We start from the raw sequence: 24,098 nt of genomic DNA on the forward strand, positions 1-24,098 counted from the left end.
CTTAAAATTATTGTTGCAACCGTTGCAACATGAAGTAAAATATTTTAAATTTTGCGTGTCGTTATGGTGATAAATGTGATTTACTGAAATACGTGAAACATTTGGAAATCTATTTAGAGTTGCTTCAAATCATTTTAGTGCTGCTTAGACAAATCAATAGTTTCGTATTATATATTCACACAACTTGCTTCAAAACCTCTAGTGCTGAAGATGTCTGGAAGTTTTATGGAATCCGAGGTAAACTGGAACAACAAGTAAGTTAAATATTTTAGTTCATAAGTTACAATGATTTTGTTTTATTAGCATTCAAAATGGTTTTCAATTCGAAAGTACAGCAGCAGGAGCTGTAGCACAAATTATGATGAAAATTACAAAAAGGCTGTTGAGTCATATCAAAATTTTATGGAAGGTTTCCGGTTGATCTTGTCGGAAAATGGTTTGTCTTATTGATGTGACTGATAAAACATGAAGGGCAGAAGATATACATAATTCATCCCCCTAATTGCAGAACGCAAAATGAATAAGGTCCTTAGGCGACGTTCCTTTCCACTGTGGTTTCAAGAATTGTCTAATGAGCAAGTTGAAGCTATGAACCAGCTTCTGTTTGCTATCCGAGATGATCTAGATGAGGATACAGTGTTTCGTTGTCGCAGATTAGTTAAAAATCTGGGCCTATATCCAGTTTGTCCGAAAGCTACGTTTCGGGAAGCTCTGATAATGTGTCGTGGAAACGACCTATCCTTTCTTTGGTTTTTGCTGGAATTGTTTTACTCCAAGAAAGGAACGGATTACAGCAATAACGAACGTTTGCTTATGTCGGCTATGTGCCATCTTGATATGATGACTACTCTGAGGGGGCTGGAAAGTGTTCTACCACCAGTCGGTCCATCCTATGGCCGCTGTGAATTAAATAAGCGAAAAGTTCCTTGTTGGCCAACTAGCGTTCGTTACTGTTCCCCGTACTTGGAGCCCCAACGGGTGCCACGTCCTTTGGTCCAATGTTTTCCGGCTTGTACGTTCAAAGCACCGGTACCGTTTTGCATTTCCCGCTATGCGCTGTATCAGGATCCTGATTTCATTATTCCGAACGAAGCATCCCGCTGGTTTGCTCGGCAAACCCGGGGACATCAGACTTCTTTCGATGAGCATCCAGAGGAACACGTTCAGCGCACTATTTCACTATCCAGCCCGTGCGGAAGTGCAGAGCTGATCGTTAGGGAACTGCTTAACAATCAAATCGCCCTAATGGTGGGACAGGAAAGCGAGCGCAGCGAACTGTGCAGGAAGCATCAGGATATGGATAAGCGCCGGAAAAAGTTGATGGGACTGCTGGCAAAACGAACGGACGTCAGGTGAGTGATGTTTGAAAATTTTGCTTTTGTTACCTATTACATTTTTAATCATTTTACTTGTCCGTTAAGTGACACGTAAATAACGCTTTTTTCATAGCTCTGCATTAGCTTCCTAGACAATAATTTAATCAACTCTAATTCAAAATTTCGAATACATATTGGATTTTAGTTGTTTTAGTATAGTTTGCAACTTTCTGACTGATACATAAGTAATGTATGCAGCATTTAAGCAATACCAAAGCAAAAAGCATACGTTAATTTACAGGTCTATTGAATTTTGCCTACGTTTGATATATGGTCATCAAAGTATGCCCTCACGAACTAGTACGGTACCTAAAAATCTTGCGAAAAATCAATGTACCTATTAGTAAGCTGTCATTAACAGAAAAATTAGTTTTGCTCCATTTCTCATTGAAGTAAAAATCTCAGCTCAGATATTCAATAGTAATCTGTGCTCATTTTGCTATTTTTTGAATAAATTTAATAGGTAGTATCATAGGTAGACAACGACACGACCGGACCGGCGGTTTGAGTAAAACTCGAAACGAATCTCACACACACACTAGTGTCAATAATCTGTGAATGAAAACGTGCGTCCTGTTGTCATTTTCGTTTATTTTGGTTGATCGCGTGAAGCTCGGGCTCTAGACTTTGGTCCCAGCATAGCAACCATCAGGTGCAGTTGTTTTGAAATATTCAAGGTGAAACTATTGGCTTGCGGAAAATTATAATTCCTGCGACATACGATATCGTGTTTGTCCGGCAGTTTTATTGTGGTTATTAAAGTGTTTATCTGTAATAGCATTGTAGCAGAGGATTTAGTGACGATTGAGCATTCCGAACAGTGGTGAGTGGTGTGCCAGTGCGATGCTAAAATGTCCGCAGCGAAAGCGGCTTTGCAGTGTTTGCTACTGTGTTTGGTGCCGCTGGCTTTAGTTCGCAGTCAGGCGTGTTCGGAAAAGCCGTGGGAAGTTGTGCATCGAAAGTTGGCCACGAAAACACCGTATCGACATGTATATCGAGATCGTGAAGCCGCTTCAACGATTGCTTTCGATGGCTGCAGAGTGAGCAAGATCTGGGGATTGTTCCGACATGGAACTCGAAATCCCTCCGAGAAAGTTATTGAGGCAATGAACAACGATTTGGTAGGCATTAGGGATGACATTCTGCATCACGGTAAGCTATGCCAAAAGGAACTGGATTTATTCAAATCGTGGACGCCTTCGTTGGTTCCCGAGCAGGAAAAACTTCTGGTAGCGGAAGGGGCAGACGAAATGGTACACATTGGTCGAAGATTCCGTCAACGTTACGGACGAAGTTTGCCAGCACGATATGAGCAGAAAGATTTTTATTTTAAATTTACTAAAACGGAACGAGCGGAGAACAGCGCTAAAAACTTTAGCTTGGGTTTATTCGATAGAATTGAGAATATACACTTTCCCGAAGCGCTCTCTAAAGATCCTGTTCTAAGATTCTATAAACTATGCGAACGATGGAAGGTTAATATCAAGCACAACCCCGAAGCAGTTCGGGAAGTGGACCGGTTTTACAACAGTAAGTTGATGAAGGATGTTGTGGGGAAGATTTCCAAAAAGGTTGGAACATACGTGGATTCGGACAGTATTTATCTTATGTATCAGACCTGTGCCTTCGAGACTGCTTGGACGAAAAGGCACGTCTCTCCGTGGTGCCTGCTGTTCGACAAGTCTTCCGTGAAGGTACTGGAATTTGGAGAGGATCTGGAATACTACTGGATCGATGGTTACGGACATGAGTTGACATACAAGCAGGCCTGTGCCGCTTTTCGAGATCTGTTCCAGCGATTCGATGAGGACTTAGAACCATTCACCTTTTATTTTACCCATTCTGGAACGCTGCTGAAGGCAATGGCCTTCCTAGGATTGTATAAGGATGACTTTGTTTTAACGCACAAAGATTTCGACCGAAGGAGACAATGGAGGGTGAGCGAAATAGACGCATTCGCTTCTAATCTTGTGTTCACTAAATTCGAGTAAGTATTGAGTATTTTCTAACTAAAGTGAGATTGTAACTGACATTTCCTTTTCGCTTTTTAAGGTGCTCCAACGGTACGCATGTAATGCTGACACATCAAGAAAGACCCGCTTGGATCCCTGGTTGCCCGCGGAATCAAAGCCTTTGTGATTATACAACATTCAGACAGATTTTTAACGATAAAATAGAGAACTGCGCTTTCGAACCGATGTGTTCGCTTAATGTGCCTAAAAATGATGAATTCAGATGAAAAGAAGGGTTTCTTTTCCAAAATGCAGTAAATCGCAGAAAATAAAATTTCAAACGAATTGTAACCGCATCTTAGGGAAAATAAAAATAATGTTGCTTGTTTATTGGCTTTCAGTACTGTCTTTAATTTAGTTTAACTAAAACTAATTGATTTTCGTTGACAGAGAGAAAATCATTGAGGATGCTTCGAAGGTTGGCGATGAAAAGCGACAAGAAGAGCAAGCGGCCCGAGAAAGCCATATGATTAAGTTACTGTTGCGAAAGATTATTGACGATTCCATCGTAACAGCGATGCTTACGCCTCGAACTAACTGCCCGGAATGCTGGGAGTCGTTCGAACAGCAGCGTCGATTGCGGGAAGGGACGAAATGTTCCTGCGATTCCGAGCGTGGCATATTCTGCTTACGAAGCCTGCTTGCGGTCAACCAAAGTGTTGCTCAAAAATATTTCAAGTGTTGTCGAGGGTCAGTTCCGTACGAGTTTGACTATAGGAAAATTTTGGAAGATGATGCCGGCGGTAAACCGGTTTGTCCAGTGAAGAAAGCCATTCGCCTAGCGCTTGGTATGGAAGAAGGGAATTGCGACGAGGAAGAGGCTATCGGAAACTGTTTGAAGGAAATGTGGCGTTGTGAACTTAAACTTTGGAATGAAAAGTTCCTCAAAGCGCGAGAGGAGGCCAGAGAGAAGAAAACCGAAATTGATCTTTTAGACTACGAGTTCGTTGATTCTAAAGATCCTATATTTCTTCAAAAACTATTAAAGGTATCAACAGGAATTTCTTTTTGAGGCCTGTTAAACTGGACAAAAATTTTTTCAGAGAGCATTATTGAAACTGTGTGAAGATCCGAAGTACGTGCTGGCCACCTTTCCCGAAGCTTACAAACTTCCTTTTCTAAATTCCTGGATTCAGCATCGGTACGGTGTAGGAATTTCACGGCGACGAAAGGACGCTCGTCTACTACAACAAAGCAAATATTATTGGAACTGGCTCATTCCTCGAATAACTGCGATGCGTTGGCCGGTTTGCAAAGATCTGGGCATGCAAGGTCGTGTTAATTATCATTACAAAGAGAAGTTGGAACGAACCGTAAGTTTTCAAATGTGGATTATAACAGTACGAGCAGTTTAAGCTCTATCTTACATAACAATCGCACAGGCTCAGAAAGAGTTGACGAAATTCTATCGCAAATTCAAGCGGGTTCAAATTCAGGAAGGTCACGTCTATTGGCACACGATGGATCCCTACCGGACCAATGTCGATCGGTTCCGTCAAATTTTCTTCGACTATCTTCCCAACTGTGAACGCTTGATTGGACCGATGGTTCGTCCGTGGCATCCATTCGAGTTTCGCCAAAGTGCTGGGGTGCTACCGTGTAGTGAGAGTAAAACACGTTGCAAATGATAGTTTATTATGCTTTTAAATGATAGTAATCAGCTTTATCTGAAATACACTGTACATGTTCACTTTTCTTTTTTGAAAATGTCTTGGTAGAAGCTTTTTTGTTTTTGCATTTAAATCCCTAACACATAATATCACAATAGTTTGCTATTGTTTAGCTTTCGTACTCTAAAAATTAGTTACCATTTTGTTGAGTAACCTATGTGAAATTATGTTAAACATTTGTCTACCGGTTGACGTTTTTTTGTGGTACGTTCCAGTTAGTAATGATCCTAGTATTTAAAGTAGCATTAAATTATTAATTTTAAAATATTTTAAGCTTAATTATCGACAGAAACAAGTTACTTTGCTTCTTATTCTTATTCTTCTTATTCTTGGGATTATTTGTTCTGTAGCATTATACTTATTCTCAAATACCTACACTTTAAATCAATATCGCTCATGAATACGCTGTCCAATACATATGTGTAATGATAATTCTCAGGTACATAATTAGAATTTATGATGTTTTAGTTTCAAAATATCTAAATTACCAAATGTACATTTGCTGCTCGCACTTTCAATTTAATATTTTAATCTAGTTAGAAAATTGTTACACAATATATTTGTATCTGCTGTACTTTTTTAGTGATAAGATAATTAATATGGAAGTTATCTATGATTTCAGTGTTTAGTAGCGGTTCATTGTTCTTCAATGTCCTTTCCATGGATCCATTTGCTCTGTCATGAATGACTATCCTCTTCAAAAATTAGTAGAATTCAATATGATTCTACCTATATCATTAAACTTTAACTGTCTTTAGAGACTGGCCTTCTTCCTCTACAGTACCTCTCGTAGGTTTTCCCTCCCTGTGCTTACTACTGATCCACAGCCAATTTTTCCGCTGAAAATAGTCTTCAATGTCATGCAGTGTTCGACCCTTCGTTTCCGGAAGCATAAGATACAGCAGCAGGGACGCACCGAACGAAGCGACTCCAAATATCAGAAACAGACCTTGCGTTTTGAACGTTTCCTTTGCATACGGAAAACCCTTGGCCACTCCGAATAGCACCAGATTGAAAATCGTGAAAAGATATCCAGCAATTTGTCCTCGGATCTTCGCCGGCAGCAGCTCACCGATCATAATTCCAGGCATGGTCATGAATCCCGTGTTAGCTCCTATATAGGTCAGGATAAATGCCGCAGCCGCATAGGTATCGAACGGAGTTTTGACGGCATTCAATCGTATGTACATCAGAATGGACAGCGCTAGGCAGCTTAGACCGGAACCAATCCCGCTGCCGATGACCATCATGCGACGGGGCATCAGTAAAAGTAAAAAGCAGTAAACAACGGTAAATGCGAGTCGTACCACGGCAGTTAGAACGGCAGCTTGCATTGTGTTGATTTCGCTTCCGCCCATATCAGAAATAATGTCCACTGCATAGAACACCACTAAGTAGGTTCCAGATAGAATTTGCAAGATGTGAAATCCATTGATAATGATGAGTGGTTTAATCAGGGAGATTTCGGTCAATGATTTCCATAATCCTTTATTGTTTCCATCCACGGTTTCATTGTGAAATCTTTGAATCAATTGCAGTAACTCTCGCTTGGCTTGGATTGGACAACCCCGCAGCCACGTCAACGCCTTGGCAGCCTGTTCCAATTTATTGTTTCGTGCTAGATAAACTGGTGTCTCCGGTACCAATATTATCGCAATGAAAGACACCACGGGAAGGATGGTTCCTCCCCAGGCTACCGCACGCCAGTGGAAATGGCTGCCCATTGCGTAAACCAGTAAGATCCCCATCGAGTACGACACGAAGGGAGCTCCGATGAGTAAACCACGAAGGCGCGGCTCAGCGATTTCCGCCAGCAATACCTGCATGAGACATAAAACATAAAATTGAATTAACAGCTATCAAACGGTGACAGTGACTAATGATGCGTAATATAAAGGTATCATTATATTTGATTTACAATTTTAAAGAGGTACGTTTGGTGTAAGAACCGGAAAGCAGTCGTCAAATAGATTCGTCTCACTCTCGGTAGCATGGCGGCAGCTGACTGGATCAAAAAAATTGACCTTGGCCCAGTTTAGTCAACTGCTGTTATATTTGGACAATCATTGCATGCTATACTGCTCTTGTTCCTTATTGATTCAATATGCATCATATTTGAGATAGCATTCTAATCGAAAAGCGTTGATATTGATATACAGTTGCATGAAATATTGAAAAATGTGTTGTGCATTATTTATAGAGCTTACGAACCACTTGTACACGAAATAACTGGTTTGATAGGGAAGTTTGGAAAATAGAGATAAGAAAAAAAGTTTAAAAAACTTCCGTATCATTGCTACTAGGTATAACTTGACCTAATACCGACGAGGACGACGCGAGCTGACCACGATACTGGAGAATAAAGCGCTACCAGGAGGACACAGATCGTGGCGAATTAGGATAGCTTAACATCTGAGGCGGTTGACGGGTGAAAACAGTTCTTCGATGGATACTTCAACGACAATATAGTAGAATAAAGAGTTTATCCAGTGTCCTTCGATGATAGTAGCGTCCCAGTGCTTGCATATCAGCAGTTGATGACGATTTTTGACTGGGCAATTTCCAATATCTGATAGAAGGAGAAACTATTAAAAGGAGCGGATAAAAGAAATTATTTGTCCCATCTACAAAAAGGGTGATCAGCTAAGGCGTAATAACGCTGATAAATGCCGCTCAGAAACATGCCAGGAAACGCCGCTATTGCAAACAAAATTGTACCATCCGATAGATCTTGCCATGAACGAACGTGGATTTCCGGGTAAACTGACTTACACTGAATTCTGAATACTTCGCCGAAGAAACACGCAAATTAACTGTTTATTCTCCGGCACCATACACTATATGTTCTGCACATTACCAAAAATGATTCCTGAATAACATCAGTCGTTCGAAAAAAATTTTTTAGGTGAAAGCACATTTTGCGATTCAGAGAGTCACCTAGGTGACTCCGCTCACCTGGATGGCTGTACGAATCAAATGGGGCCTGTATAGGTGAGATGAGGGTGACTGTAAGAATAGGGCCCGTGTGAGAAGTGAGGTTAGTGAAGTGACTGTGAGAATAGGCCCTCTTATCGCTAGAAGCGATAGGTGTAATTGTGAGTATGCTTCCTATATTCATACTTCTAAGCGAGGATGTTGAGTGCCACAGGCAATGAAATATCAGAGACATTCGGGACAGAGTTATGCCGGACTGCTATAAGTGGGTGATAGAGGTAATGGGACAATGCCGAGCAAGGCAGATGTATCCATAGGCTGATTCAAAATATCTCATCTTGGATCGGCAGAAGATATGGTGAGGTAAACTTTTACCTCACGCAATTTTCGTTAAGCCATAGGTGCTTCAAGAAGTACTTCACGGGGGTAGGATGCAACATTGCAAATAGAAGCGAGAAGCCATTGATGCCTACTCTCACACGAGAGAGTATGAGAAGCATAGCATTCAACTCTTACGCCACTTACTCAAGCGTAACACAAACAGCCGCCGTTGCTTTGTACAGACATTTTGTAACCTACACACTCGTGAACGCACAGCCTCATATCGTCTGTTTGCGTAACCCACTCGCGAGTCAAATAATTCGGGGGCAATCAGCTGCCCGTGAGGGGTAGTGGTGCATTGGAATACAGATTTTGCATTACTTTTTCTTTTTTTCTAGATCTTCAGCCTCGATTCTACTCACGGGCGGGAGTTCGAGCCCTCGAGAATAATCGGTATCAGCAGCTCGGGTTGCTATGACGAACGAGAGTAACGACCGTAGCTATTAGCTAAATACACATTCGCAAAAGCTCGTCGCAGGGCATTAATAAATAAGTGCGAAAAGTTTAAAAACAGTCGTAGGCGAAATACGTATCTCGCGAATAAATATACATACTCCGTTCTCCGAGCACTCGCAGGTCCTCCTCGAGCATTGTCCATGTTTCATGCCCGTAGAGAACAACCGGTCTAATAAGCGTCTTGTACAGGGTGCACTTTGTACGGGGACTTAGTCTGCTCGACCGCAATTGCTTGTGAAGCCCATAGTAAGCACGACTTCCGCTGATAATACGCCTCCGAATCTCACGGCTGGTATCATTGTCCGTTACCACTGTTACCAGTGAGCCAAGATAGACAAATTCGTCAACTACCTCAAACTCATCGCCGTCGATCAATATACTACTGCCCAAGTGGCGTCGGTCGGCCTAGGTTCTGCTGGCCAGCATGTACTTTGTTTTAGACGTATTTACCTTTAACCCAATCTTTTCTGCTTTGCGCTTTAGTCTGGTGTACTGTTCAGCCACCGCCACACATGTTCTGACGATAATATCCATATCATCGGCAAAACCGACGAACTGAATAGATTTGTTGAATATCGTGCCCCGCGTGTTGATATCCGCTCGGTTCATAACACCTTGTAGCGCTATGTTGAACAGCAGGCATGAAAGATCATCACCTTGACGAAGCCCTCTGTATGATTCGAATGAATTTGACAATCTACCCGAAATCCGAACACAGCACCGTGTACCATCCATCGTAGATTTAATCAGTTTGATGAGTTTCCTGGGGAAGCTGTTCTCGTCCATGATCCCATAGCTCTTTCCGGCCGATGGTATCATATGAGGCTTTAAAGTCGAATAAATGATGCGTGTATTCACGGCCCTTTTCGAGGAATTGCCGCAGTGAAAATATTTGATCCGTTGTAGACCGACCTTCGACGAAGCCGGCTTGATAAGTTCCCACAAATCTTTTCGCAATTGGTGATAGTCGGCGGAAAATGATTTGGGACAGCACTTTATAGGCGGCATTGAGAACGGTGATCGCTCGATAGTTCTCACAGTCCAACTTGACGCCCTTTTTATAAATCGGGCAGATAACCCCATCTTTCCACTCCTCTGGTAGCTGTTCTGTATCCCAAATTATAACAATTAGTCGGTGTATACAAACGACCAGCTTTTCTGGTCCCATTTTACTAAGCTCCGCTCCGATGCCATCTTTCCCAACTGACTTGTTGTTCTTTAGCTGCATGATGGCCTCCTTAACTTAAGCATCTATCGTTGGGGCTGGCACCTCTTCCCCGTTTGTTGCATCGTCGAGATCGCTTTCCCCGCCGCCATGGTTCTCCGACTGGGTGCCATTCAGGTGTTCGTCGAAGTGCTGCTTTCACCTATCGGTTACCTCACGATCGTTCGTCAGAATACTGCCAGTCTAATTTCGACACATTTCGGCTCGCGGCACAAAGCCTTTGCGGGATCCGTTCAGTTTCTGGTAGAACTTTCGCATTTCTTATTAGTTTAAGCAGCTGCTTCAACTCTGCATATTCCTGCTCTTCCAGGTAGCGCTTTTCTCCAGAAAGATTTGGTTTCGCTGCATCTTCTTCTGTTTGTGTCTTTCCACGTTCTGACGTGTGGCACTGCGCGCCTTGGCCGCCCGCGCAGCGTTCTCCTCATCCATCAGCCTCCTACATTAATCGTCAAACCAATTTCAGCTATAAAATCACTATGAAACTGTAATAAAGCAAATTTATTGTGGTTGCTTATATTACCACAATAAAACTAGTTGGCTGCACCGCATCTCTTATAAACTTAGTTACTTACTTAAATTTATAAGTGTGGCGTAGCAATACAAAATGGCTCACCAATCAAAATTGATCTTAGCGTGGTGGCTTGTCAAACCGCAAGAAATCTGTTAGTTTTATAGAGCTATTTAAAACGGCAACGCCCAGACCAAACAGATTTATTGCTGCTATTATGAGAATGTTAAAGTTCAACATCAAAATCATTTTTTTATGCGAGGCCGTTTTGCCAGGTTCTAGCATTTTGTTTTAGGTCGTAAACAAAATTCATCAAAGCAAAGTGTTTTGTAGAAAGAAAGTTGTTATCAATCGGTTTTCCTGTCAGTTTCCTGAAGCAACTAAAATGGTTTTGCTAGACATTGAAATTGACTAGCTGAATATATTTATTTTGTTAAAACAACCAGTTCTCGAAAATTGCAAAATTTCAATGGCGTGTTGAATTTATCCACCTATCACATCAAAGTTTAATGCGTGTATGGCGCAAACGAACTAAGATTGCTTAAAATTTATTAATTATTCAATGGGATATTTTACTATGGTCGCTATAAACCAAATCGATCCGAATGATCTAAAAGTAAAACTTTAACTTTTCTGCTCACGGATGTATTCTCAAGTTGACAAAACTGGCGAACTGATTTAGCTTTTACCAGAGCGAAAAGCAAAAAGCTTTATTAAATCAGCGGTGGCTGTCAATCAGCGAAAGCTTAATCGGTTTTATTGCTGCTTCCAGGAGAGTGTGATATGACTACTTGAGTTTATAACCTGATTCTTCTAGAGGTTATGAAAACATTCTGAGGAGTGGGCCATTTGGTCAGAAGGCAGTTTTATAGTGGTCATCAGAAAATTCTGGGGGAGCTCATAGTTTTATTAGCGCTTTTATAAAATTGGTCATGAAAACCACTATAGGAACGTAATAAAACTTAGAATTGTTACTTGGGAAGGCACGTAGGTAGCCAGCATAGGTGGAGTGCTAAGGCATATTCTCCCTCCTGAAGTAATACTCAATGATGATTTCGGGAGGGGTAAGGAAAGGTAGAGCAATTAGCACCTCGTGAATCCTACACAACGCCGTGAGTTGTTGTCATTAGAAGATTTTCTCAAGCTTGCGTTAAAAAAAACATAGCTGCAGCGCAACGATGGTGAGCTTCCGGTTTTCACTTGTTCAGAGCAGGGTTTCGATCGATCTTTTTTTTCTTTCGCAGTCACACCACCGCGCATTCAAATTCACACCCTCCGTTCAGTGGTGGAATACGAACACTATGCATAACACAACTGGCAGTTTACTCAGCCATTACTCCGATTGAACGCAGTAGGACGAATGCGTTCTAAGCCTAACCTTTTCGTTTCAATCGAGTTGCCTTTACCGTTTGGCGACTGACCGCAAAACAGTCAAATGACTGGCAGTCACCACGCTAACGAAAAGCAACCGCGCTATCGTATGATTCAATACTACAAAAAAAAACAACCACTGGAAGAAGTCGGTCGGACTCCGTCCAATACAAACGAACATTTTGCTTGCGTCGGACCAACGTCCGGGTGACAAACTATTACTATGAGCAGCCGATTTGGAGACAAAAAGAGAAACGAAAAATACGTCATCTTATGCTTCCAGTCAGTTTGCAGTTTAGATTCTTCGATCTCAACGCGCAAAGCGGCAGAACGACTATTGGCTTTTCTTGAGAGGCCGCATGAATTATAAGACGGCAGCAGCGCAAGCGGCAGATTGACTGGATTCAAAAAACAGTCAAATGATCGTTCGAAAAGCGCAGGTTTAATGCCGAAAGCGTACGCATTCACGCGGTCACATTCAACTTGCGATCCCTTTTCAAGCCCTGGTTCAGAGAGCACACGGGGACTCTCAAGAAATTCAAAGTCCAACAATTCCGTGTTCAATCCAAAGTCTGTTTGTGTCGCCAGGGTCTTTGCTGATTGTTCCGATCCGAATTACTAAGAAGTAATTCAGTAGTTCATTCCCAAGTATCACTTCTAAGTTTTATTACGTTCCTCTAGTGGTTTTCAAGACCAATTTCATAAAACCGCTGAAAAACTATAAGCTCCACTTAAACTTTTTGATGACCGCTACAAAACACCTCTCCGACCAAGGGGCCCACACTTTGACGCTTTTTATAACCTCTATAAAATCAGGTTATAAACTTAAGTAGTCTTATCAAGCAGAAAGCAGCAATAAAACCGATTATGCTTTTCGCTACTTGAAAGCTACCGCCTTGATTTAATGAAGCTTTTCTCTACAAAGCTATAAAGCATACAGCTTGCTTTGGCGAAAAACTAAATAAGTCAGCCACAATTGTTAATTTGAAAATACATTCGCGAGCAGAAAAGTTAAACTTTTTCTGTCATATCATTCTGTTCGATTTGGTTTATAGTGACCATAATAAAATACCTTATAGAATAATTAATAAATTTTCAGCAGTCTCTGTTCAGCACGTGCGCATTAAACGACCATTGATTGATGAAACGGACTTAACTCGTACTGCAAATGGAAACGTAAATGAAAATGAAAAGGCAAAAAAAAAACAAGCGACGAAAAATAAAAGATGAAAGACGGAAAAACAAAAACGAAAGGCGAATGATTAAAGATCAATACCGAAAGTTAAGATCAAGCGTTTTTGAATCATTTAAGTCAAGTCTCAAATGTATCATGGACTACCTAATTTGATTTAAAAAAGTATTAATTTCTTTAAAATATGTACAGTCAAGAACAATTGCTATGAAAAAAAGCGATAAATAATGACCACACGTTTAAGCGGCGTAAGACAGGGCATCCGTGTAAAAAGAAAATCTAATCTAAACTAATTCTGCGCACATCATATTTTCCTTAAACAAAAATCTCAAATCGTTTTCAAAAAGAAAAATATAGAAAATTAAGTTAAATTTGTTTCGCAGTCAACAACGCCACACCATGCTCGCTCCTTCGAGCCGGTAATTGTGTACGGCCAAGAGTGAGGTTCACGGTCACACTCTTTCTATGGATGTTTTCATCTGTCAGGGCTGAAGAGTGAACCGTACGCGACCGGCGCTCGCAGTACATTAAACCATTTTTGCATCCTCGTGACTCGGCCAAGTCCACGAGATTTTCAAATGCATCGTATGTAAGAGCCTATCACGGTGCATTATATGAGCATATAAGTAGGTATCATAGTCTGATCATTTACGCTATAGTAGTACACTTGAGCGGTCATCACCGTGTCGTTGAAAGTGGCCCGCAAATGAATTAAGATTTGTTGTGACTTGTGGCTAGTTCCGGGTTAGTATGGTTTTGCGAAGAATTATTTGAAATCAGTCCAAAATCATCGAAATGATACTACAAACTCTATCAGTTTGATGCTTCTTGAATGATTGAATGTTATTCTCTACGTTCACGTGATCATCCCTATTTTGAATATTGGCGATCTCGTGCAGATTTTTCTCCATTGTGGAGCAACTGTCCAACAAGGTCGTTCGTTGGCACCACGATGGAGCGCGTAGCGCAGCCGTCGCGCTACAGACATTTGAATGCTCAATTTATGGAAATTTAACGGAAACTTTCCGGTCTGTAGTATAAGCTTGATATAAATACCTGTGCGGGGGCGGCAATCAGTCCAACGGAGATTCCAGCGATGATTCGTCCGACTAGGATGAGGAAATGAGATGACGCCGTTGCAAGCAGTATCCATCCACTGAACAGTGGTATGATGGCAAACAGCAGAGCTGGTTTACGCCCCCAGCGATCCATAATCGGACCGGACGCGAAGGACCCGACTGGTGTGGCGAGACTGTGGACACTAGCTTGAAAGACATTAATGAAAAAATAAATGTCAGTAATACACTGTAAACGCCGCTAACAGCTATCTGACAAATTAAACCATCACTGTCAGCTGTATATAAACCCTCTTTTGTGCAAGTGCTATTTTTAGGTCTCCTTACATTATAAACGTGTTTTGATAAAACCACTGAACCGTCATGTAATACGCAGTCTATAATACATCTACACAGGAACTGCGGAAACCGGTGATAAGCGTACCGTAGCGTCTTTATTATGTCGTTATTGACCCTGGACCTATCTCGACGACACTGAAAATAAAAGAGGGAGGCTCATGTACGCCCTTCCCCAACAGCTTGGAGCTCAGCTTAGTAAATAAACATTACTGTACTGAACCTAGCGCTGCTGGGAGCGACCGATCAGAAACAATCATCTAATATTTCACAATTTTGGGACATTATGCAATGTCGCTCGTCGGATATCCATGTGTCGCGGCGTAAACATTTCTCACGTTCTCCCTTGACCACGGTCATGTAATTTGAATTTCAAAACGAAGATTTACAATTATCCGATTATCTGAGAGTTGTAGGACAACACAGCTGTCTGACTGTGATATCCGTGCCCTTTAAAATTGTTGCTCTAGCTGTAAACACAAGCCGTTGGCTGAACTAAACCGTACGGCGTCGCTTCTACGGCATTGTTAACAGCTTCAACAAATTTGTATACGTAGATTCGTACAAGAACGAATGCTGTTCTATCAAGTAGTTGTATTTGACCTACTTTCCGAAGCAGTCGCAACATTGATATTAATAATGTTTTTATTTTCCATTCATTTATTCATTAGTCTCATCAGCGGAGGGTCAGATTTTGTTTGAGTTGCTAAACGTTGCGTTGAGCAAACAAACAGCACTTGAGTCGCTAATGCTAATTCTATTTGTCACATCGAACGAACTGCGGCTGTGGCTGGCGTTGACAGTGCAAATGTCGAATGCAGTAAAAGTTTTCTGTTCTGTCACCGGCAGCAGCCAATCGTAACGATCATTCATTACTCACCGATCCACGAACCCATTTCGATGTCGATCCTAAGCGGCTCACTCACGTTGTACAGCTGGGGCAGCAAAACCGCAGAGTATCCGATGGGCATTCCGCATGCTGCCGCCAGCAGCAGCACGGCACATGTCACCAGAATCTGGAATCGTGGCAAAAAAAACGGTGAAGAAGGCAATTGGTTGATCAGTTCGTTTTGATTACGCAATAGTTAAACTGTTGATTTTATTGGATGAAGATTACTACACAGGCAATGAGTATATCGGTTGATTGAAATCTTTTGAGAACTTAGCACAGACTTACTGTTTGATTGAATTTTATTAATGATGGTGATGATGTCGACTTGTCACGTGTTTCATCTAATTGCCCTTAACTTGCGTCATTCATGCTATTTTTATTTGACTAGACAATGACTTGCGGTATACTATGGAAAACTTTACACTTTTACTGAATTCTTGTTTAGTAATTAAATGCACCAGTTTTGTGGCAGTCAAGGCAAATGATAGGGAATTCACAATTCGCTTTTCAAGAATATTAAACAACCTATTTTTAAGCGAAAAAGCTACCGGAACAAATGTGTTCTATTTCTTTTTATAATAGCAATAGAAATATGACAAGTATGGCAAATATGACTGCTATATGTGCGTGATCGTTTTAGATTGCAGTTAATGCAACTGTTAATATCAGTCTAAAACAATCACGCCCGTATAGTAGCATTTATTTGCCATATTTGTCATATTTCTATTGCTATTATAATGAAGAAACAGAACACATTTGTGCCGGTAGCCTTTCCACTTCCATCCTTCCACAAAACAAGTTGTATAATGTTCTTGAATAGCGTATTGTGAATTCCCGTATCATTTGCCTTGAGTTTCGAAGTCACCTAGTGTGAAAAAATAATAATATATTTAAACGTTGTCACGTAGTGATTATATTATCAGTTTATTACTACAGATGATTGTTCTCATTTAATCATTCTTCTAGTTTTTCCGCATCATTAAGAGTCATTTATTACATACAAACAATGCACTACATGGTGAAAAGAGGTCATTTTATGCAGGAAGTAGTGATTTGATGCACCTACAAATACCACGCAACTAATTCTTAAATTGCTTAATTTTCATAGGGTTTCTTGAATGCTTTTCTAGTTACTGCAGCGGCTTTAGTTATCGTGCCAAGAAACTAATGACGTCGTCTTGTTCTGGAAGATTTTTTTACTTTTACTTAGGTAGTAGCAAAAATGTCATCAGGATTGATAAACGCCTTGAAAAGTTATCGAAGATGGAACGCGACTGCGAGAGATGCGAAAAATTCTGCTTACTTAACGGGTGACAATTAAAATTTTGGATTTTTTTCGAGGTCACTATGCACAACAACAAACGGACTCAGTGAGAAATGAGAGTGTGTATGTGTGAGCTCTCTTTCTTCTCTTTCTGCCAGTATTTTTTGTTTTGCTTATGCTTGCCAAGTTTTGCCCAAAATGGCGTCAAAAAAAAAAAAAAAACGTTTCGCGAGAACGTTGTCCACTTCTACAAATTGTACAAAAATCTCGGCAGAAAGTATACGGTTCAACGTTTTAAAAGCAACTACTCGCGAGCAAGGTAGTGGAAGATCAGCCAAATGCCAAAGCAGAATGACTTCCTTCTTTTTCTCGTATCTTCAATAACAAGGATTCCGTGAGCTAACGAGATGCCGCGACCAAAAAAGGCATGTCGCAAAAAAGGTTTAACTGTTCCCTCCAGTACATCTGCAAAACATTGGAAAGAGTCGAGAAAAGGTGCCGATAGAAGATAAGAGTTCCGCACTGAGGGACAGACTCTGAAATCCCAATGCCGCTAGTTGATAAAAAAATATTCCGGCAAATGCTTGGTTTTGGACGACGAAAGTTACTTCGCTCTTTCCAACACGCACATTTCCGGAAATGATCGATACTATTCCATGGATAATTCTACTGTATCTCCGAACATAAAATACAAGTTTAAACATAAGTTTAAGCAGAAAGTAATGCTGTACATTGCTATTTCCGACAGAGGTATTTTTAAGCCATGGTTCAAGCCCTCTGGTTGGGTCATCACTCAAGATATGTTCCTGACCGAATGTTTGAAGAAAATTTTGATGCCGTTTCTACAAAAAAAACATGCAGATGGACAATACGCGTTTTGTCTGGACAAAGCATCGTAGCATTACGTCAAAAAACCTAAATCGTTCCTGAATACCCATTCGATCCCATTTGTAACCAAAAACCACAACCCGACAGTTCTGCCTCAGTGTCGCCCAATCGAAGGTTTCTTCGAGATTTTGAGCTCCTTGGTGTACAAAAATAACTGGAGAGCCACAAATTGCATACAGTTGTTTAATAGAATCAAGAGGTGCATTCACAAAGCTGTCATGACGGCCGTACAACGCTCCTGTTCCGACATTAAACAGAAGCTTACCGGCGAACAGACGATTACGAACCGTTTTGAAAAATTTTCACTAATTTTTTTTTCAACAATATATCTTTAATTTGAGTAAATCAGATCTTTTTCAAGTATTTTTGTCTTTCTTGACAGCTTGAGAAATAAATTTCAAAATTTTAGTTGTCACCCGTTAGGAGTTCAGTTGAGATACCGTTCTTCCTAGCAGCCTTACCAGCTTGGTCATCACTTACAATTCTTATCCTGTTTCTGCTAATCTGCGTGTTTACCTCTCCCTTCAGTAGCGTGCAGGAAGTACTCCTTATCCACCTGGCTGCTACCTTCGTTTTGTAAGTAAGTAGGTTGCCAGCACTATCATTGCAAAATTCCTGCTTTTCACTGCTTTGTAGAAATTCTATGTGTCGTACTTGCCTACTTTAACAACCGAGAACCGGGGTGGCTCTTGCCGTATCAAGAATTCCTCTCCATTGTACTCGGTCCTGGGCTACTCGTCGCCAATTCGTTGCGCGTCTCGACACACGCAAGCCGTCTTCAACCTGATCGAGCCATATAGCACGTTGAGCCCCTCTATTCCTGGTACCGGTGGGGTTCTTGAAGAAAACGGATTTCACTGATTGGACAGTCGTCCGGCATCCTTGCGACGTGGCCGGTCCACCGTAGTCTCCCAACTTTCGTCAGGTGTACGATGGGAATCTCTCCAAGCAGTGCCTGTAGCTCGTGATCCATACGCCTCCGCCACTCTTCGCTTTCCGTTTGTACTGCACCAAAAATAGTCCGCAACACCTTTCGTTCAAATACGGCAGGGGCATGTATGTTTTCCGTAAGCAAAGTTACTGTCTCAAATCCATAGATGACTACCGATCTGATTAGCGTGTTGTACATCGTCAGCTTTGTGCGGCGGCGAATGCTCCTTAATCGAAGCGTCTTGCGGAGGGAAAAGTAGGCTCGATATCCAGCTTGAATGCGTCGTTGAATCTCCTTACTCGTGTTATTGTCGGCGGTGACCAGAGATCCCAAATATATGAACTCACCAACCAAAATTGGTTGGTAAATGGTTGGATAATGCGGAAAACAGACCCCATAGTGGCTCTTAGCCTCTTATCCACCAACTCCAGCAACCGGCTCAGTATCAGCGTCTGTAATCAGTTACAACCGATAGAAGGCTCCAATCCAATACAGTTACTCCATAAACGGTCAGAATATTGAATGCGTAACAGTCGTCAAGGATCTTGGTGTTCTGCTGGATTGTTGGACCGAGCTTACATTCCAGGACCACTACAGTAGCATCATTTCTAAAGCAAACAAGAACCTGGGATTCATAATGAAAATTGCAAAAGAGTTTCGTCGTTCGGATCGAATCTGTACAAAAAGGTTTATCAGATACGCGCTTCGGGATCTGCCCTGGACGGATCCAGTCAAACTTCCTCATGGATTGCAAAGCAACGTACGGATTGGTAAAGCGAAATGAATTATGACAGTTCCACGTCAAGCGTACAGTTACCTTTATTTATAACTAGCTGACCCGATAAACTTCGTATTGCCACAAATTAATCTGCGTTGTACATAAATCATGAATCTCGGATGATCTTTGTCACAATCTCGAGTTTTGCAAGTTTATGAGGAGTTCAACCTTAGATGATTCATTTTGGCAGTTACGTAACTATGAAAGCACCCAGGTAACCAATAAGCATCACCAATGCTATTCAAATATAGGCCAATAAGCATTTAAGTCGGTTTAAATGCTACTTAAATGCTATTTTGGCAAAATATACAGCTACTTTACTGATAACCTTCTTATAGTGCTGACAATGCTAATTTACAGCTAATTACCGACACGAAGAATTTGAATACAATTTTGGATGCCAATTTTCAACACCTATGCAGTCAAAAAGCTAATATACAACAACGTGCATTATAAAATGCTTATGTTAATGTTAATGTTACCAGGAATGGGTAGTTTAATATACAAATTTGCAATTTTTCCTCACAGTAAAGTACAAAACAACTCCCCTGTCCCCTCATTGCATAGCCAGAAATCGGATAGTAATATTCGCCATGATTGTACAACATTTCGCCGAATATCATTTTGCGAAAAACCTTGAGCGGAATGTACCATTTCACGGAATTTTTTTTTTGTGGAAAGTACCATTTCGCGATCCTCTCCTTACTCGCTGTCGCTCGTTCCAGGAAATCCAGATAGACCTAGGAAAACAAATAAACCTAGCCAGTAGTGATTTCTGCGGGGAGTTGCCTCCCCCCAGTGGGCGGCGCCGGCAACAATCGCGGCCGTCTCCTCCTGAATGATCTAGTGTTACTATAGATAGTTTTGGTGGTCTTGTTATTGACTAATGTTTTATGGAAGAGTCTCGAATTTCTCGAGTTCGATTAGTTTTTGAGTTTCGCAAAAATTTCTGGTTTATTTGTATGAGAGTCCATATCCCCCTATCACAGGGGTGAAAGGTCTCTAACTATCATAAAATAAATTCAAGACTCCAAAATCTCCAACATGCCAAATTTGGTTCCATTTGCTTGATTAGTTCTCGAGATAAGAGGAAATTTGCATTTCATTTGTATGGAAGCCCACCCTCTTAAAGGGGAGATGGGTTATAACTCGCTTTCTAAAGAGGAGAGGGGTCTCAATTCACCATAGAAAAAAATCTTGCCTCCAAAACCACTTATATGTCAAATTTGGTTCCATTTGATTGATTAATTCTCGAGTTATGAGGAAATTTGTATTATCATTTGTATAGAAGCCCCCCCCTCCTAAAGTGGAGAAGGGTCCTAGTTCACCATAGAAAAAATTCTTGCCTACAAAAACACCCACATGCTAAAATTGGTTCCATTTGCTTGATTAGTTCTAGAGTTATGAAGAAATTTGTATTTCGTTTGTATGAGAGCCCACCCTCCTAAAAAGGTAAGGGGTCCTAATTCACCATAGAAAAAAATTTTGTCTCCAAAAACACCTACATGCCAAATTTGGTTCCATTTGCTTGATTAGTTCTCGAGTTATGAGGAAATTTGTATTTCGTTTGTATGGAAGCCCCCCTTTTAAAGGGGAGAGGAGTCATAATTCTCCTTCTAAAGAGAGGAGGGGTCTCAATTTACCATAGAATAAATTCTTGTCACCAAAAACACCCACATGCCAAATTTTGTTCTATTTGCTTGATTAGTTCTCGAGTTATGCAGAAATTTGTGTTTCATTTGTACGGAAGCCCCCCCTCTTAGTGGGGGGAGGGGTCTCTAACCATCGCTAAAAACTTTCCTGGCTCCAAAAACCCCTACGTGCAAATTTTCTCGCCGATTGGTTCAGTAGTTTTTGATTCTATAAGGAACATCCCGACAGACAGACAGACAGAAATCCATTTTTATATATAAGATAGTACGCTCCGCGGACGGATGGAGCACATACGCGCCCTTGCCGTGTTTGAGCGGAAAGTGCTGCGGACGATATTTGACAGAGTACAAACTGAAAGCGGAGAGTAGCGGAGGCGTATGAATCACGAGCTACAGGCACTGCTTGGGGAGACTCCCATCGTACACCTAGCGAAAGTTAGCAGGCTACGGTGGGCCGGACACGTCGTAAGGATGCCGGACAACAGTGCGACGAAAATAGTCCTCTTCAACAACCCCACCGGCACCAGGAACAGGGGGGCCAAACGTGCACGATGGCTCGACCAGGTCGAAAGCGATTTGCAACTTCTGAGACGACTAGGAAATTGGCGACGAGTGGCCCAAGACCGAGTTGAATGGAGACGAGTGCTTGAAACAGCACGAGCCACCCCGGCTCTATGCTGCTGCTGGAGAAGAAGAACTCTCCGCTCTGATTGAAAAATTTAGCGGTTTTTGAGTCTCTTGTCGCCTCTGTAATCTATAGACCCTGTAGTCAAGCGACAGGAGACCATAACGGATGAGATCTCAGGCTCGACTGTGACGTTGCACGGTTTGTAGCAAGGAAACGAGCCGAATGCACTGTTGGTCCAACAGTGGACAAGCTAGGTCCAACTTTGCAAAATAAGCATTCGTTTTGGCAATCATTTCTTAGTTTGTATAAAACCTATTAGGAAATGAATATTAATTCAAGGAAGTGAGAATAGTGGTGGAATAAAACAGGTTTAAATTATAATTTAATCAATTTCAAAAAAAAGAAAAACAAAACAATATATATGTATGACCTCATTTTAAGGTCAAGACTAAAAACTTGAGATTAGTCTAAAACAAAAAAGGTTCATCAATACTCGAAATCCATTCCATGCATCCATTTGTTTTGAAAATTAGGCGACTCAATTTAAACAAACGACGTCTGGTGTACGACTTTGCCTGAAACAGGTCACACCATAACAAGATAGCTGTACCAATAATTCATCCGATTGAAGCGATAATTTATATTTATATGATCTGACTGTCCAAATATTCAACTAGGCAGACGTGTGCATACCGATCTAAAATTCTTGGCGAATAGCGGCTGTGAAGTTTTACACAACCCGCCATATTCACCAGACTTGAAACCGTCCAACTACAAATTCCAACTTTATTCCGTTCGATGCAAATCATTTCAAATCATATAAAACAAAAATCCTCATTGGAATGTGCCTCTCTTCAACAATCTATTAAAAATTAGTTTTTTTTGCTTCTGATCCATGAACGAACTTTTTTTCAGAAAGAAAGGAAATAGGTAGAGGTCGCTAACGAAAAACATATTATATTAGTCTTAATATATGCTTGACCAAATAAGTAGGGTGGATTAAAGCGGATCGTCAACGTCTTCGTACAAATCGTTATAAGTGTAGCATCGTCTATCCGTCTGGATCTAAATTTTTTTTTACTAATTGATAATAACATTTTTTAACATTTAACTTTGCTTACCTGATGGAACACTCCGAGCGCATTTGAGTGAATTTCCGAATTTGCTTGGCTAGTATCATCATTGCTCTGCACTGATGATTGCCTTCTCAGATGCTCCGTTGGTAGGTCTTCGTGGATAGGTTTTGCCATTAGTGCAGACGTTTCCTGCGACGTACATGCTGCTTGGTCAATATTCTCATGCATCATAGCTGTGCTTCTATCCATTGAATTGGTTGGCAAGTGATTTTCATTATTATTACTGACACTGTCAACCCTAGATAGGCTCAACGGTGGCGATTGTTCAACAGCAGCCGAGTAAGTGTTATCAACGTGGTGGGATACATTACTGCCATTGAGAAAATTCATAAAAAATATAATAATTTAAAACGGTTTGAAAAATAGTGCATAAGAAATGCATGTTATATTTTCAAAATTAATTTTTTTTATTCATATGTGTGCAATACAATTATTGCTTGAGCTTAAAATCACGAAAATTCACGCACTGTTTTCACTGTGTCTTGCTATAAATCGTAATTCTCGCCCAAGGTGCACCCATCCCCAGTTGCCCAATTTTGTCAGTCTCAATTTAGCACTCAAACATTTGCCGGTTCCGAATTGTGTCATTGCCACCGTTTATCATAATTTCGTTATCTTCATTCACGCTTTCCTCTGTAGATATGCTCACTCAGTGAAACAGGGAATACTTTGCCGAATGAAAAAAAAACTAATTCTCACTAATTATTTCTTGAAACAATTTGTCTTATTTTTCTGAGTGTTTATTTTCCGGCCAATTTTTCTTTGTTTGTGATGATATATATCCACTCCTTAATATATTACTGGTTCATTGACCTTATACTGATTGATGAGCAGGCGTACATCTAACGCCGAAGGTCCGATCAAACGTTTTATCCTTGACATATATTTCAAGCACTGTAACAAAACTACAATACACTTTACCTTTCTTCAGGTTTCATATTTGTATGCTTAATCTATTCATTAAACAACTGTAACATTCTATCAATTCTGGAACACTCTTCTCTAAAATTCGCCGAAAGTCACGTCACACCTGCGAATTGATGCAGACCACCGAATAGGATTCAACTTGAACGATGATTTTCACTTTTCATCGGCGGAAATAAAAAAAGAAATATCGAAGCGATAACACCGTAGAGAGACGCAGCTTATCTGAGAGACGGTCGCGTAACGAATGGCAGCCTGCTGCTAGAATCGATTTCGTATATATTTATTTCGAAACTTCTTCCCCAGCCAGTGCTGATCGTCTCGGCAGTCGGCAGTCTCGTTATCATCTGCGTATCCTAACGCGTGTATTATATGTTCCTAGCTACCGTTGATGATGCTGTCGCCGTCGTACTCGCCTACATACCGAACAATATTATGACGTGCCCGTCGGGGTTCCCGCAGAGCATA

General features: G+C 41.0%; 3 protein-coding genes across 3 annotated transcripts; 2 read left to right on the plus strand and 1 right to left on the minus strand.

The window, feature by feature from the left end:
• Positions 1-210: 210 nt before the first annotated feature.
• Positions 211-5,016, plus strand: LOC128735167 (uncharacterized). Its single transcript, XM_053829662.1, has 6 exons — positions 211-237; positions 304-436; positions 509-1,352; positions 3,779-4,376; positions 4,432-4,701; positions 4,771-5,016. Exons 1-6 carry the CDS (start codon positions 211-213, stop codon positions 5,014-5,016), a joined length of 2,118 nt encoding a protein of 705 aa, XP_053685637.1.
• Positions 1,996-3,718, plus strand: LOC128735067 (multiple inositol polyphosphate phosphatase 1). The gene is made up of 2 exons (XM_053829544.1): positions 1,996-3,363; positions 3,429-3,718. The coding sequence occupies exons 1-2, from the start codon at positions 2,228-2,230 to the stop codon at positions 3,613-3,615; spliced, it is 1,323 nt and encodes a 440-aa protein (XP_053685519.1). The 5' UTR covers positions 1,996-2,227; the 3' UTR covers positions 3,616-3,718.
• Positions 5,017-5,631: 615 nt separating the features above from the next.
• On the minus strand, positions 5,632-23,818 carry LOC128734867 (facilitated trehalose transporter Tret1). Its single transcript, XM_053829248.1, has 5 exons — positions 23,628-23,818; positions 22,692-23,016; positions 15,418-15,553; positions 14,182-14,390; positions 5,632-6,878 (listed from the first exon to the last, which is right to left on the minus strand). The coding sequence occupies exons 1-5, from the start codon at positions 23,642-23,644 to the stop codon at positions 5,796-5,798; spliced, it is 1,770 nt and encodes a 589-aa protein (XP_053685223.1). The 5' UTR covers positions 23,645-23,818; the 3' UTR covers positions 5,632-5,795.
• Between the last annotated feature and the right edge of the window lie 280 nt (positions 23,819-24,098).

Source organism: Sabethes cyaneus, chromosome 2 (assembly GCF_943734655.1).
Source record: "Sabethes cyaneus chromosome 2, idSabCyanKW18_F2, whole genome shotgun sequence".
Taxonomy (NCBI): domain Eukaryota; kingdom Metazoa; phylum Arthropoda; class Insecta; order Diptera; family Culicidae; genus Sabethes; species Sabethes cyaneus.